Genomic DNA, 17,289 nt, shown 5'->3' on the forward strand with positions numbered 1-17,289 from the left:
TTGAAGTTCTCAAGAACAGGACGGATATAAACTCACTATGTTTCTCACTAAATTATCTAGATCAGGTATTCTCAAAAAATATAATTACTCTTCTAAGTGAATCCAAAAAAACGCTCACAGTTTTAACTTAAAATTCCCATCTGTGTTCTTCAAAGTCCCTTGCGGCAAGTCTAATTACCTTTGGAAACTCCAAGAGAAGAAGAAAGTGATAAAATGCTTAAACTTCCTCTTTAAATAAACTTAAGTGGTGTACTGTTTCTGTAGGTTTTCATTTAGAACTCATTTCCTTGTTAATAGAAATATGCCTCTAGACTTTTCTTTTAGCTAAAATATCCAGGCCAAGGTCATAAATCGAAGCAGGGCATTGTTCATTTAACTCTCTTTATTAAGTATCTTTGCTTAATGCCGTGTTTTAAAAATGCAAATGTGTTGTTCAACGTGTAATTTACCATTTTGTACCATCTCTGCATAAAACTATTAACTTCAAATAGATTCTCTTAATAAAGTTGTTGTTAACTTAGAGAACAAAAATTAGCCAATTGTGTGGTACTAAAATTAGCAACAGTCACATAGATATATGTGGGAGAATTTTGATCTTTCAGAACTTTTCTAACAATTACAAAATTGCCCTTGATTATCCCAGTTCATTTGGTATTCTGAATTATAAAGATAATTTGGTAATCTTGTTGCATCCTACTGTGTATTAATAATATGCACAATTGTACACACATAACTCCCAGAGATTCTAAGAATCAGTATCTTGGTCATAATGCATTTAGTGGTACTTGAATACTTAAAAGGATTAAATTTTTATCAAATAACCAGAAAATTTTAAAAATAAATGTTATACCAAATGTGAACAAGGACACTACTTTTTGGATAAATGCAAGTAATTGAATATAATTATGTTTATATAGGTCTAAATTTGAACCAAAATTTTAACTGAACTGTAAAAAACTTAAGTCTAATGATTATCATCTTCAATTATCTCTTCATTCTTTTTGAAGATCATTGAGGAAATACATAGATAGCAGTATCTGGATGCCTCCTAAATCCTTTTTCTCATGGGTATATAGCTGGATTACATTTCCTCTCCTTACTAACTACTGGTGAATTCTGAATTCTGCCATTTGACTGTTTTCTGGCCAAAAAAAATATGGAACTAAGTGGTCTGAATCATTTCCTTAGAAGGCTTAGTCCCATTAGCTACTGCTGTTTCAACTAATATAAGTTGTTCAACATTTTATTAGTTTCCAACAACTAATCACATAATTAATTAATCATATTTAAAAGTCATTCTCATTCATATTGCAGTATTTCCCAGCTTGACATTTTAAAAACAATATTCATGGTAGAATATTTTTATTTCTGTATGATATTTTCTTTTAATATGTTTAGTTGCTAGTTTGGCAATATGCCTGTGCCATTTCAGGTTGCTTTGGAGGCCAACACACTTTCTTTTCTTAATGAAAAAAAAGTGAAGCACATAATGGTTTCTGCCAACCTCATATGCCTCATTCCCTCTCTAATGTTTTCAAATTCATTTTACTGCCTCAACTGGATGCACATAATTCCCAGAGATGCTAAATTACATTATTAATTTTTGATCATTAGGATGGTCCTTTGTGTTGGAATTACTCCTAGTGAAAAACCTTCTACTTCTTGTGATCAAATTTGGGGGAAACAAAAATGATAGCTCAGGATTTATGTTCTTTGTAGGGTGTAAGAGAAGATAATGTGTTACAGATGGAAAGCAGTAATCTGGCACTGTAAGCTGAGGTACACATGGTTATTACATCTCAGGAATGTCTTCATTCCAATACTTGTATTTGAATTCCATAGGAAAAATTAGCATTTAACAAATGATTAGGTAAAAAGAGAGATATTAAAGATAAAATATTTATTTATCGTAGAATATGTAACTGAATCATTGACCCATACCTCCCCCTCCCGTCACTGACTCCATTGACTTATTTCTATTAGATAGTCATTAAATCATTAAATTTCAGGGCAATCAGATTGAGTTAGGGCTAGTTTAGGCCACTGTAATAGGATACCACCAAATTTCAATGATTTAGAGTTCAGGGACCTGGGACAACTCAGGGGTGACCATCTTCAACATTCTGTTTCAAAATAACTCATTATTACCATTTTAGTCAAGGGAAAGGGGAAAAGAGATAGAAGTCCACATCTAGAGATTTCCTTAATCAATTGAGGTGAGAATTGATTTCACCTCATTTCAGTTCAGTTCACATTTCGTTGTGAGAATCCAGGTACAGGTCTACATTTAGTTCTAACAAGGGGAGAGGAATGCTGTTCCTTGCTAGGCAACTGTGTCCTAGTTCTACCTCAATTGTTGAGGAAAAAGGGGAAATGGTATAGGCGAAGACCTTGCACATTAAATATGTGATTGTAAACAATTTACAGATTTATAGATTTTAATTGCCACAGTGATTTTAAAATGACTTAGAATGCACAATGGGGTACATGAGCTGATGATATAATAGAATAGAAGTATTTTTACATTTAAATATGTATTAATGAAGTAAATTGTTCTTCAAATAACAAGAAAATGAATATTTATTTTTTTTTAATTCAAAGCAAATCTCAGATTAACATTTCTGGTTGGTTTTAAAAATCTGTATTTTTAGTAATTTCAGTTTAATGAGTATTAACGTTACATATTCCAAGCCAAACCTTTCTGAATTTCAAGCTAAAGATTGGATATTTGATACAACCAATTACCTTCTCCAGTTTTCTGAGAAGTTTCAGTGTCTTGGTCACAAAAGTAAAATAAAAAGAAAATAAAAATGAAAGCATAATGGCAAAGTGTAAATTTGAGTTATGAGCTGAAAACTAGCATGGCAAAGACCATCAAAAATGTTTGAGAGGTTGCATTTACTATTTGGCATAACATTTTTCAATATACCAGTTCTAGCTAGACAGAGAAACAAAATCCATTGTTCTTTTTTTAGAATTGAAAGCACTTTTATGTTGTTCTATTGGTAATTGCTTAGTTGCTGGAATATAACAATAGATCTATCATTATCTTCTTCTAAAATTGTAAAAGAATAAAATAATAGGCACAAGTAATAAACACCATAGTAAGTACTTTAGTATTTGCTAAAGGAAAATCCTACTGGTTTGCCTGCAAAGTTTTGATGATAGATAATTAATAGGTTTTCTGACTTATGTAAAAGTAACAACATAATAAAAAGTCAACCCCTCCTTCCACATAGTTAATAATGGTATGCCTCTGTTTCGTTTCCATATTTAAAAACTTCTTTACGGCTGGGCATAGTGGTGCTCACGCCTGTAATCCCAGCACTTTGGGAGGCCAAGACGGATGGATGACAAGGTCAGGAGATCGAGACCATCCTGGCTAACACGGTGAAACCCTGTCTCTACTAAAAATACAAAAAAAAATTAGCCGGGCCTGATGGCAGCACCTGTAGTCCCAGCTACTCATGAGACTGAGGCAGAAGAATGGTGTGAACCCAAGAGGCAGAGCTTGCAGTGAGCCAAGATTGTGCCACTGCACTCCAGCCTAGATGACAGAGCTTTTTTGAGACTGTCTCAAAAAAAAAAAAAAAAAAAAATCTTTTCTTTCCTTTGAAAAAGAAATAATGAAGTTTGAAAATCATTCAAAAATTTTACAAAGACAACCCTATACTCAATAAAGTAGGTTGTCGGTATTTAAAAACACATTTCTTAAGAAAAATGATGTTTGTCTGGTTTATAATTTATAATATTAAGATATTTTATATGTATTGGAAAAAGATTTGAGGTTTTTTTTTTTTTTTCAAATCCTGTGAACTATATGTTATTTCCTGATGGCTGACTTCAAATAATCAAGGGTAGGAGTAATCACATAATGGGAAGAAAATTGCCCCATAGAAATATATGTTTACTTTTATAATGGCCAGAGTTATAGTAGATAAGAATTACTATACACTTGATTCTCTTTGCTTTGTAGGGTTGTTATAGTAATTGAAGCAGACTCATTTTGTTAATTTCATGACCTTTTCACATCAATCTTTTATGGAGTCACTTAGGTGAAATGGAGGATCAAGACATTGTGTGTTCATTTGTTATTAATGAACATCTGTTCTATCCAGAAAACAATGAGTTCTTCTTAAAACTTTTGAAATATATAACTCTTCATACTGTATACTATTCCTTTTGATGACAGCAGCGACCTGTCTGAAGCATTTGCTGCAAAGACGCTGGCTGCAACCAGGGAAGCGCAGCTGGGGCTGTGCACTCTGCAGAGTCAGTGAGAGCTGGGAACAGGCAGGGGCCCCATGCATTTCTGAGTTGGTGAGACCAGAGCCCAGAGCTCCCAGCTGAGACTGTGGACCTGGGTCCACCTCCTGCTACAGGCTCAAAGTGTGTTCTCCCAATGCCTGGCCTCTCCCTGCTTCCGAGGCCTGCTCCAATTTCGGAGCAAAGCTGTGATCAAGCCCCGAGCATTGTGACCACATGGCTGGGTGTGCACACAATCATGGTGGTGCTGACACACAAGCCCCTTGCCACCTCAGCCCCCTCTGCACTTTGGGCACCAGTGAGCATGGGAAAGAAACCAAGGTGGAGCTGAGGGTGTCCTGGAGCAGGCCTGCAGTCACCTCTTGGGCAAAAATGGCCTGGGTGCCATGAATGGCAACAGAAGGCAGACAGGCTCCTGGGTGGAAAGGGATGGGTCTGGTGAAACCTCATCTTCTAGCCAAGGATTGCCTGAAGTCTGGCACCTAGCCTGCCAGTTCCCTGGACTGGGGTGAGAACTTATGGTGCTCTTTCTAGGCTGCCTATGGCTGCCCATGGACCAATCTGCAATCACTTTCTCCCTTCTGAAGTACATAAAAACCCCAGACTCAACCAGACTCAGGCAGACATCAGGACAACCTGCTTGAGGATAGGAGCTACCCACTCTGGGTCTCCTCTCCACTGAGGCCTACAGACATCAGGACAGGCTGCCTGCATCTAGGAGCTACCCATTTCAGGTCACCTGAGAGAAATACTGTTGCTCAATGAAGCACCTCTTTGCCTTGCTCACCCTTCAGATGGCCACATACCTAATTCTTCCTGGATATGGGACAAGAACTTGGGACCTGCTGAATGGCAGGACTGAAAGAGCAGTAACACAAGTACGGCTGACACATGTCTCCCTGCTTGCCACATTGTAGACGATGAGAAGGAGAGAAGAGAAGCAAAGTGGCCTTTTAGTGATCCCAGACCTTGGGGCTCCCTGAGCCAGGCCTATGACACCCTCTTTGGGACTCTGGTTTCTGTTGTCTCCAAGCTACCAGGTGCCACCACATTCCACTCATCCAGACATGGGTGCCCTCAGTGGAAGCTGTTTGTGGTGCACCAGATCCAGCCACAGGCTTGCATGGAGTTAGCATCTGTGCTGGCTCCTGGAGCTGCCCTTCCCACCACAGTAGCCAGTGTGCATGGCTGTGCACAGTGGTGGACTCCACACTCACTCACTCATCCCTACCTCACTGCTCTGTGCCTGGCTCACCCTTGGCAGGCATGGAATCTAGGCTGGTAGAAGAATCCAAGTGAAGCCTGCTAGGCTGAGTGGGTGAAACAAGCCCAGTGGGCTTGAGCAGAATTCATGCAAAGGTGCCACCAGCCACAGAGGCTTCCTACTGGAAAACCTACACCCTAAGGATTCTGTAACATTTTCTACAACTGTAGACAAACGTTTGTATATTTTAGAAGCATACACACAACCAAAAATCTCAAATTTTAACAAATCTTCCACATTGTTCCTCTTTTATTTCATTCCTTCAGTTTCTATTTTTGACAAAGATACAACAATGATATTAGCGTCTTAGAATTTTCATGCCCCATGTGATCATTCTTCCTTCTTGCTCTACTACCTTTCCCTGAAACAAAGAGCTAAACAAAGAGTTCTTAACAAGCTAATGGCATTTCTTCATTCTTTATTGTTGAAACATCCTCCATCTCTCTTTCTCAAAATTATCTCCAACTAGTTTCATTTTTTTTTGGTGGGGGGGGCAATGAATTAAGTCCAAGTAATATCCCCTATTACACATAAACATTCCAAATTTAAACTTTGATTTTTTAACCATTCAAGTGATTGGGTAGTTTCTTCATATCTATTTACAATTACATATATTTGTTTAAATAATTTTTTATAATTTGTTTTTCATTAGAAACTGAGAAAAATGTTAATCTTATCTATAAAAATTATATTCTCAAATTCACATTATACAATGAATGAAATAGACTATAGAGATCATTTAGTTGGCCTAATAAGTCAGCCATTCAATACTTGACTCCTTAGGCAGCCCTTAGGAAATATGTCCTTCATACAAACATAAACAGATTTCAGAACACAGAAACTGTGACCTTGACCAACTGTGCTTCCTGTAGTTGCAGATCTGAGAGGCATACTCTTATTGTCACTGCATGTTCATATTTGCTAAGGGGTTTTCAGTCAATTATCTATTTAGAGATTTTGGAAATTAGTTACACTGTCAGAGTCAGTAAATTCCTTTTATGTATCTTTTGTTTAAACCCTACAGAAATAGAAAAATCCTAATAGTAGTTCAAACACATATTACTTGAGATTACATTGACTCCTGTAGGTGAAGTAAGTTAGCTTTCTGAAGAATGAGAATGACATTTGACCTTCATCTCAGGGTGATGGACTAAGACTTACACACACTGAAATTCACTTGTCATCAGTTTTAAAAGTAAATATCGTGAAAAGGTCAACACGTCTGGAATAGATCATAGAATCTAAATGTGAATATTGATTTTGAGTGGGAAAAGCAGTATGTTACACAATTTATCAAAAACTTTGCCAAATACAATTAATTGCAAAATTTTCAAAGATATATGCCACCTATATAGATAGGCCTTTGTTATTTATTTAAAAATGGAAATGTATCAAATTTAATATTAACCATTGCATGATTTAATGTCACATGTTAATTTTTAAGATTTGAGTATTTTCAAGTGTAATTTCCATAACAACCTAAATTCAAAATTTATACTGGTATATACATTATAAAAATAAGGGCAAATATTCCTAAGTTATATTTGTTAACCTCTTGTTGATATATTGCTAAACTCAGAAAAAATATTGTAAGTCCTTTTCAATTTATATTATTAAAATTTAATATATCAAATTCAAAATCAGAATGTTATACATGTGAACATTCTGAAATTTTGAAAAATTTTAACTCCTTCCAAAGATAATCTTATCACTTTCTCTGTTAAAATAAAACATTGGTAGTTGGTTGATTCATATGAATTAATTTTGTAATAAATGACAGGTTGAAAGTTGTATACAATTTATATTTAAAATGAATTTCTCAAGAAACTTTATATTAAAGAAAAAAATTAGAGTATATTTAACAAAGGATTAACATTTTACCTCTTGATATACAAAACAGAAAAAGTATAATTTATAATCAAGACATTCATCTTTGTAAACTATGAAAATGTAAATAATGTTATCACAGTGGCCAAAGAAATAGCAAGTGAGCAGTTCTAGTTAACATTTCATTATAAAGAGAATTAAAATTACCTTATGTTGAGGAGCATAGCCATCATTTTCTTTTTCTTTCTAGAGGCAGGATCTCATTCTGTCTTCCAAGCTGAAGTGCCATGGCTCGGTCATAGCTCACTGCAAGCAGTCTTCCATCTTAACCCTCAGCCTCCTAAGTAGCTATGACTTTAGGTGCATACCACCACGCCTAGCTAATTTTTTTTTAAATTATTTTGTAGTGACAGAGTCTTGCTATATTGCCCAGGCTATCATTCTTATAAAACCTTCCAAGTTTGGACTTACAGATTTTGAGAGAAGATTTTAATAAGATGAACAATAGTTTGGAAAGAATGATTTCTCTTGAGTGCAAATAAGTTAATGAAAGCTATCTGAAGACTATAAAATAATATAAAACAAATGCACATGCAGAGAGCATAACTTGATTGCTAAAATTGTTTTCTATTTTAATTTAGATTTGTTGTCCAATATAAGAGCTGACTTTACCTGAAGATAGCCTTTCCTGTCTTTTTATGGCACTATTAAAACCTTGCCTCAAACATAATAGGTTTTGCCCATTTAACTATTGATGGAATGATTCTGACAATCTTTCATTACAGTTTTCATAGGCTCTCTGTGTACCCATATGGAATTTAATTTCTCTTTCACATTTCCAAGGTTGTACACATTTTGGCATTTGCTCATGTAGCAGAGTGAAGCAAGTCTTCCATCAACAAAGTACTCAAGTCCGAACAGTTCACTTTACATCCACTGTTTAGAATTTAGCACAAACTTTTCAATACAAAGAGTGATTTTATAGGTCTCATTATTTCACTATATTGTATCTATGGGAAATTTTGATCCAAGTGAAACATATAGTAGGATACATTAATTTTATTTTATTAGTGATCAATGAAAACATATTTGAGACAAAAATAACATACTAAATGGAGTCCTATGGTGATGAGTCTGGAGAAATAGGGAGAGTTGGATTGTGAAGGGACTTACTGAGCCATATTAAAAACTTTGTTAATTATCACAGAGAAATTTGAAGACATTGAATGGTGTTAAACAGGCAAATGACATATGCATAGCCTCTTTATGGAAGTCACTTTGTGCTTCCACAATCTCCATGGAAAGTAGAATTTTACACTGTTTAAATCTTGATTCAAAATCATGAAATTTTTATCACCAATTTATAATGGGTAAGTTGTTCGTCTCCCAACTCCTTCAGTGCTTAATAGCTGTGCTATTTACTTAATCTTCTGAGAATGCCTTTTACTTCTGGTAAACTTTTCACACATGGTTTCATGCCATTAGGTAATGTACTTAAACCAAAATCACATGCACAAAAACAGAGTGAACAGGAAATATATATCAGGCAATTGCAAACAAGGGAAAGCAGAAATCACTATGTTAATGTCAAATAATGTATAATTCAAAACAGAATTATGATTACCTGTACACTCTGTCTCACTAAAAAAAAAAAAAAAAAATCGTAAATTTTCAAGCGAGAGGAATAAATTTGCTATTTTAATATATCCATATAGTTTCCAGCATAGATAAGATCATACAATTTATTGTCCAAAGCAGGACACTTTTGAAAGTAAGAAGAGCCCTCTATAATAATTAAGGTAAGGCAATAGACAAATAGGGATGTGTTTATCAGGACCTAACCCCATTGTAAGTCAAGGAGCATACTGAATGTATATCACTTTCATACAATAGTAAAGTCAAAAATTGCAAGTCAAACCATCACAAATCAAGAATCTTCTGTACTTTAGTAAGTTTAAAAAATTTATCCAGCACATTCTTATGAATTTAAGCTTTAAGAACCAATGGCTATGAGAGATTAGAACACACTATTTTAATGAGAACAATATAATAATTTAAGCAAAGGCAAAAACAAACACCTTAGATTGTAGTTTCTGCTTTCAAATATTTTGATAAATTGTTTATACTTCTGTTTTTATATCCTCAAGATGAAGATTCTTTAAGGAACTGAATAGAAACGAAACTCTTAATGACAGGAAGCAAGCATTCTTTGGAACATATGTAAAAAGCAGTGTCTAGCTTTTTGGCCCTTAATTAATTTTCTTGTCTAAAATCCATCCTAAGAATTCTGGGAGAACTGCATCTCTCTCTTGATTCATGTCTTTTTAAAACTGTTTTTCTTATTTAAATATGTAAAATTAGATCACTCTGATGCAATTACTCCAAGGTTACAAATAATCGGAGTTCTAGTGGGTGTTTTCTTTTTTTATTCTTCCCTTCCCATTTTCATTAAATTCCCTCATAGTAGATATAAAAACAGTACCTTAATTGGTACTGATTTGCAAATATATTGAACTCAAACATGTCAAAATAAATTAGATTTGTCTCTCAGTACAAAGAAAGCAATAGAGCCAGATTGAATCCTAGTGAAATTTTATAGCATCTATTTACAAACACTTTTATATCCTAAATTGCCTGGCTTTTAAAATAATTAGAAGCTTTATTCGACATATACAACATTTACTTTTATTGTTACTTCTTGAACTCAACAATAGTAGATTTTAAATTGTACAGTAATTGTTTCATCTATATTTATACTATAAAAACTGGGTCTAACATTTAGACATTGCAAATTATGTTATTGTAGTATAGTCATTATTCAGAAAATTACTTAAAATATACTTAATTGAAAGATTTATTGTAATATATATTTTCAAAAAAAACTCTGAAATATTAAAAGGGTATGTATGGGCCAGGTGCGGTGGCTCACACCTGTAATCCTCCTGCACTTTGAGAGGCTGAGGTGGGTGGATCATGAGGTCAGGAGTTCAAGACCAGCCTGGCCAAGATGGTGAAACCTCATCTCTACTAAAAATACAAAAAATTAGCCAGGTGTCATGGTGGACGCCTGTAATCCCAGCTACTCGGGAGGCTGAGGCAGAGAATTGCTTGAACCTGGGAGCCACAGGTTGCAGTGAGCCGAGATTGTGCCCCTGCACTCCAGCCTGGGCGATAGAGTGAAACTCCATCTTAAAAAAAAAAAGGATATGTATAAATTAGTTTATATTTTCATGAGGTTATATTGTAAGTATTGTGCATGTAAATTCCGAAGCAGTTAACTTTTTTGATTTGCATTTAATCTGCAAAGATTTACTTTTAAACAACAGATTTGGAGTTATTTTGATCAGTTTTCTTCTTATGAAAGTGCAGTTATTTGTGACACATCCAATACAATGTAATATTATTCAGCAATAAAGTGAAATGAGATATCACACTACAAAAGACATAGAGGAAACTTAAGCGCATATTGATAAGGAAAGAAGCCAGTCCAAAAAACTACGTACTGTATGATTTCATCTATGTGACATTCTAGAAAAGGTAAACATATAGAGGCAGTAAAAAGATCATTAGTTACCAGGGGTTCAGGTGAAAAGTGAGATGAGTAGATGAAAAACAGAAACATTTTAGGTCAGTATGAAGGACGTTCACTAATTGTGATTGATCCTAAGGGAGAACTCACTGTGTGGAAGATAGCACATAGTGTCACTAGGTGAACCAGCTGGAACAGGAACCCAAACGCTCCCCTCCACTGCATTCTGGGCTGCAGTATTACCAGTGCCTGAACCTGGTGAGAGACACATTCAAACGCAAGTTATATGAAGTGGATTTTTTAGTAGTTACTCTAATAGATGTGAAGTGATATCTTATTGTAGGTTTAACTTTCATTGTCCTGATCATTAGTGACAGTGAACATTTTTTTCATATATTTACTGGTCATTTGTATGTCTTCTTTGGGAACTATCTATTCTGGTCCTTGGTCCGTTTTTAAATCAGGCTATTGGTGGAAGAGATATCTGCACTCCCAGGATTATTGCAGCATTATTCATAATAGGATATGGAATCAAACAAAATGTGTCTATCAATAAATGAATGGATAAAGAAAATGTGATATATATATATATATATATATATATATGTATACACACACAATGAAATACTATTCAGCCTTAAAAATGAAGGGAATTCTTTTATTTGGGACAACGTGAATGAACCTAGACTTTAACTAGTATTCTATTTTGTCTCAAATACATTCATTTGTCTCAAATCTGGACGACATTATGTTAACTAAAATGCATCAGGCACAGAGAAAAAAACTGCATGTTCTAATAATGATCTAATAAAGCTTATATATATGGAATCTAAAAAAGTTGAACTCATGAAAGTAGAGCATAAAAAAGTGGTGACCTGGGGCTGGGTAGGAAGGGAAGAATTGGGGAGATATTGGTCAAAGGATACAAAATTTCTGTTAGACCAGAAGAATAAATTGAAGAGATTTGTTTAACAACATGGTGACCATAGTTAAAAACAATGTACAATATTATACATTGCTAAGGGAATAGATTTTAAATGTTCTCACCACTCATAAACATGTGAGGTAATAAAATGGAAGGATGGTAGTTTAATTTAGCCATTCTACAGTGTATACATATTTCAAAACATCATGTCATGCACCATAAGTGTATAAAATTTCTATTTGACGATTAAAAAATAAGAATACAAAAAATTCTGAGACCATTGAACTTTTCTGGGAGGAAGTATAAATAATGAATGCATAGGCATAGTGACATTATTTTTATCTTAATTTATTTCTCAATAACATTATTATTAGAAACAAAAAATTATTAATTTTTAAAATACACAGCTGTTTTACATATAAAATTTAGAAGGTAAGGATAATGCAATAGTAACATTAATGAGGAAAAACATTTAAAATTACTCTCATAAGTCTGTTTTTAAAATCAAAATATTATTTAGGATTCTCTTTAAGTATTAGTTGAGGTGATTTTGGAATTTTAGTCAAAACCTGTAGCTTTTGTTTAAAATGGCCAATAAAGTTAGAAGCATTGCCTTTGTGGAGTAAATAGGAACCAACACTGCCATCATGGATATGCAAGGACATCAAACCCAATTCAGGTCAAGCCTTGTGAAAGGGCCTTTGAGGAAGCCCTTCCTGAAGGCCATTATGAAAACATGAAACCACTAGCCTCTCCCATATTCCAGGTTCATATCTGCCAAATAACCATTTCCTTTAGCATCCTCTTAGCAATCTTTGGAAAATGACCATCTAGTTGGTATCTATCTCCAGCTACATCAGTGAGCTGTACAGTTCCGTTACTGAAGCTGTCTGTTTCAAGTGTTTCTTTTATTTTAAGAATGCAGTTTGTCAGTTGTATTGGCAGTAAATTTCGCTTTGAAAGGTAGTATTCTTCCATTTCAGACACTAAGAATTATTTGTTATAAATCAGGTGTGAAAAACTTAAATTGGAAGAGAGCTAGTGATGCATTTTTCTTCATAAATGGGTGAATTGAAGATTTATGAATTTAGTAGTCAGAGAAAATATTTTTTAAAAAAAACCTTCTGAGAAATGTTTCATTTGGCCATAATTCATTGCTTCTGAAATTGAGCAATAGATTTTGATTATACTCAACAGAAAGAAGAGTGAATGATAGCTCAAATTATATCAGATTCAGAATGGTAGAACTAGAAAAGACATTAGAGATAGTTTATCCGCTTTAAAAATCATAAAGTGTCAGCCCATAGATCAAATGTAGTCATTTGATGCTTTAAAAAAAATAAATCCCCACTGGTTGTTCACAAATGTATACAAAATTTTAAATTTCCTTTATTGATTGACAAATCACACTAGACTTGAATTATTGTACAGTAGCTACATACTGTCCCATTCCTAACTTCCATTCCTCTCCCTATTAATTCATATTCAGCCCATTTTATTAATTTGGTTATGTTCCTACCTTCTCTGTCCATCTGGCTTAATGAATCCTGATTTATACCAACTCCATCATTTTGTATTCAAGACGTATGTGACTCCAAAGAGAGTATGCAGTTTGCCCACATCATGTAACTGGTACTTTCCACAACGTAGAACAATAATAAAAATATTATTTTTTGTTAATATTGTACATTTTAATCCTGCCAAAGAATAGAAAATAGTTGATATTTTGTAATCTATTACTCATTATCATGGAGGTTCATTTAATTCTTTTCTGGAGAAGATTGTATAGTATGTTTTAATTCTGACAGAAACAAATATACTGGAACAAATAAGACAAAAGTTAATGAGGAAAAATTTTGTCTAGGAGTAAATCTCTTTTAAACATTTACTAACAAATAGAATTTTAAATGCTTTTAGTAGTATGCATAGGATTTAAATGTCTTCTTAAATTATGCCAATTACTTTTTCTTAGTATTATTTCTATCCTAATTGTCAGTTAAGGTTAGCAAAAATGCACACATGTATTTTTTAATATTTGAAAGAAGACATAGCATTTTTCTTTTCTGTTACTTATTTATTTATTTCTTGAGACTTAATCTTACTCTGTCACCCAGGATGTAGTGCAGTGGTGGGGTTTTCAGCTCATTGCAACCCCACCTCCTGGGTTCAAGCAATTCTCATGTCTCAGCCTCCCAAGTAGCTGGGACTACAGGAGCACACCACCATAACCAGCTAATTTTTGTATTTTTAGTAGAGATTGGGTTCTACCATATTGGTCAGACTGGTCGCAAACTCCTGACCGCAGGGGGATTCATCCAGCTCAGCTTCCCAAAGTGCTGGAATTACAGGTGTGAGCCACTGCACCCGGCCCGACATAGCATTTTTCTCATGTTAAAGCTAAAGGTGCATAAGTTGCAGATGTCATATTCCCATACTGTATAAGGATTAGCAAAGAGATGAATTATGGAAAGTATAAAATTGAGCTTCTATCTTGTGTAGTAACACAAGATAGACAAGTAAACAATTTAAGTAATGACTACTTCCACAAATAGGAATTCAGTTTTTGAAAATTATCCCCTAATATGACTGACATATTTTCTTGTATTAAACTTTTGATAAGAAATATGTATCTTAATCTATCATAAATTAACAATCCATTGTTCAAATATTAGTTTTGCATTGTGGCATAATAATATTACCACGAACTTAATGGGTTAAAACAACACATACATTGCTTTGAATTTCCTGTAGGTTAGGAATCCAGGCATGGGTTAGCTGTGTCCTCTCCTTTTAAAAGGACTTGCATAATCTTTCAATCAAGGTGTCAAATAGGGCTAGGGTCTCATCTGAGGCTCAACTATGGAAAGATCCACTTCCAAGTTCATGTAGTTGTTGGCAGAAATCAGTTCCTTGTGGCATGTTGTACTAAGGGCCTCAGTTCGTTGCTGGCTGTTAGTCAGCCATCACCTTGAGTTTCTTGCCACGAGGACTGCTTCATGTGGCAGCTTACATCATCAAATCCAGTGAGGGATATGGCCAAAAAGTTGGCTAGCAAGAATCTAGTCAAGTCGTAATCTTATGTAGTATGTCCATTGAATTTACATGAAACATATACATCACATGAACACTGAGCAAAGGATAAAGTGCCCCCACTGACCAGAGTTGGTTAATGTGTTTATGCATGTGCTATGGGGATTGGCAAAGCCTTACCCAAAGCACTTGTACTGAGAAGGAAAGAGGCAAGATTATCAAAAACAATACTTGGATGTTATCAAAAGAAGACAAAAAAAAAAAAAAAAAAAACAATAACAAAACAAAACATACAGGACAGTAAAATAAGTAAGCAAATAAATAAACTAATAAATTAAATATCTATACATTCCATTTAAAAATTATACAGATTGGTTCTTATTCTTCAGCAAGAAGCAGTTATTGCTCATGCAGTGACTATATGGACCACCATTAGGTGCTAGAGTATCTGTGAGGAAGATTGCTTTGCATTGAGATAACCTAGTCAATTAAGTGTGTGGATGGCAATAGCAAAAACAAAGCACTTTGGACAAGATGTTTGTAAAACCTTGTATGCAATTTATACTTCAGACTAAATTTGTATTTCAGGATTTTTTGTAAAAGCTTTCAATGAAAGCACAATGTAATTGCATAATGTAGCTTAGAAGAACCACTGTGTCCATTCTATTAAGTTCAAAACTCTGTCATAAAAATGGATAATAAAAATAAATAAATAAATAAATATCACCACACACCTATTAGAATGTCTGAAATCCAGACTATTTAACACCAAAAGCTGGCTGGAATGTGGAGCAACAGGAACTCTCATTCATTGTCAGTGAGAATACAAAATGGTACAGTCAGTTTGGAAGAGAGTTTGGCAGTTTCTTAAAAGACTAAACAGTCTTACTATACAATCCAGTAATCATGCTCCTTAGTATTTACCCAGAAGAGTTGAAAACTTAGAGTCACAAAAACCTACACACAGATGTTTATAGCAGCTTTAGTCATAATTGCCAAAACTTGGAAGCAACCAAGATGTTTTTTATTTATGGAAATAAATGGTGGGTACATTCAGACTATGAAATATTATGTAGTGCTAAAAATGAAATAAGCAATCAAGCCATAGATGTCGAGGTACATTGAATGCATATTACTAAGTGAAAGAAGACAGTCTGAAAAGGCTACATACTGTGTGATTCCAGCTATACAACATTCTGGAAAAGACAAAACCATAGAGACACTACGAAGATCAGTGGTTGCCAGAGGTTGAGTTGAGGGGAGGGATGAATATAAGGGCACAGAGGATTTTCAGGACAGTAAGAATACCCTATATGATACTACATGAAGGTGGATACATGTCATTACACATTTGTCCAAACTCATAGAATGTACAACAGCAACATGCACCCTCATGGAAACAATGGACTTTCAGTGATAATGGGGACAACGTACGTTCATCAGTTATCACAAATGTAGCAGTCGGGTGGGGGATTTGATCATGGAGGAGGCCATGAATGTGTGAGGGCAAAGGGTATATCAGAAATCTCTTATCTTTCTCTCAATTTTTCTGTGAACCTAAAGTTACATCAAAATTATACTTAAACATAAATACATCATCTTCTCTAAACCTGCAGACCTCCTCCAGTAAGTGAACTTGCCACCAAAGGAACCATGGTTGGTGTAATTTCTGCTGCTGCCATTAATCAAAGTATTGTGTACTCCATTGTTTCAGGAAATGAAGAAGGTGAGTAGACTTTTAGTTTGTGTTCTCACCATCAACCAGTAAACTTAGATTTGGACTAATTTCAGATTGAATTGATATTACTATCTATCCTATTGTTTTCTAATAAAATTGTACCCATCTTAGATGTAATTGGTAACCATGTATCCTGAACTTAATTAAAAATCCAGTTATGTTAGCTCAAGTGATTTTTTTTCCCTTAAGAAATATTAAGTGTCTAATTAATGAAACCTTGCCCTTTTCGTCATTTGGTAATATTTTAATGACATTTCCTCAAAATTAATGCATCATGAAATTTTCAGCTTTTGGCCATGATCATTGCCTACAGTAGCTTCGTCCACTCCACTGTCTGAACCATCCATGACCCTTACTCCATGTTGGTCATACCTTAACTAATCCTGAAGGAATTTCAAAATTGTAAATAAGTGTGAATTTTAAAAAGAGTCACATCCATGTTAAAAGCCATGCATGTTATATGATTCCCCAAATAGTCAAATTAGACATATAATTAATGATTATAAGCAAAGATATAATGTTTGTATATTAATCACTTTAAGAATCATAGGAATTTGCAGGCCTCTGGCAATAAGTTCATAGCTCAGTCTTTCACATTAATCTTTGTTTTACCTATTCTTCACAAGTTCTCCTCTGTTTTCCATTTTGGTATGTTAGATAGCCTAGCGTATTGTAGGTAGTCAAGAAATAGTTAATATATATGTAATAAA

At 34.4% G+C, this 17,289-nt stretch overlaps 1 protein-coding gene across 1 annotated transcript in view; it reads left to right on the plus strand.

Moving 5' to 3' along the window:
• Window positions 1-17,289, plus strand: part of PCDH15 (protocadherin related 15) — a 990,428-nt gene that overhangs the window by 844,549 nt on the left and 128,590 nt on the right. The window contains exon 24 of the mRNA XM_077945583.1: window positions 16,458-16,567. Within this exon, the coding sequence (XP_077801709.1) occupies window positions 16,458-16,567 (110 nt within the window). The remainder of the gene's footprint in view (window positions 1-16,457; window positions 16,568-17,289) is intronic.

This window comes from Macaca mulatta, chromosome 9, assembly GCF_049350105.2.
Source record: "Macaca mulatta isolate MMU2019108-1 chromosome 9, T2T-MMU8v2.0, whole genome shotgun sequence".
Taxonomy (NCBI): domain Eukaryota; kingdom Metazoa; phylum Chordata; class Mammalia; order Primates; family Cercopithecidae; genus Macaca; species Macaca mulatta.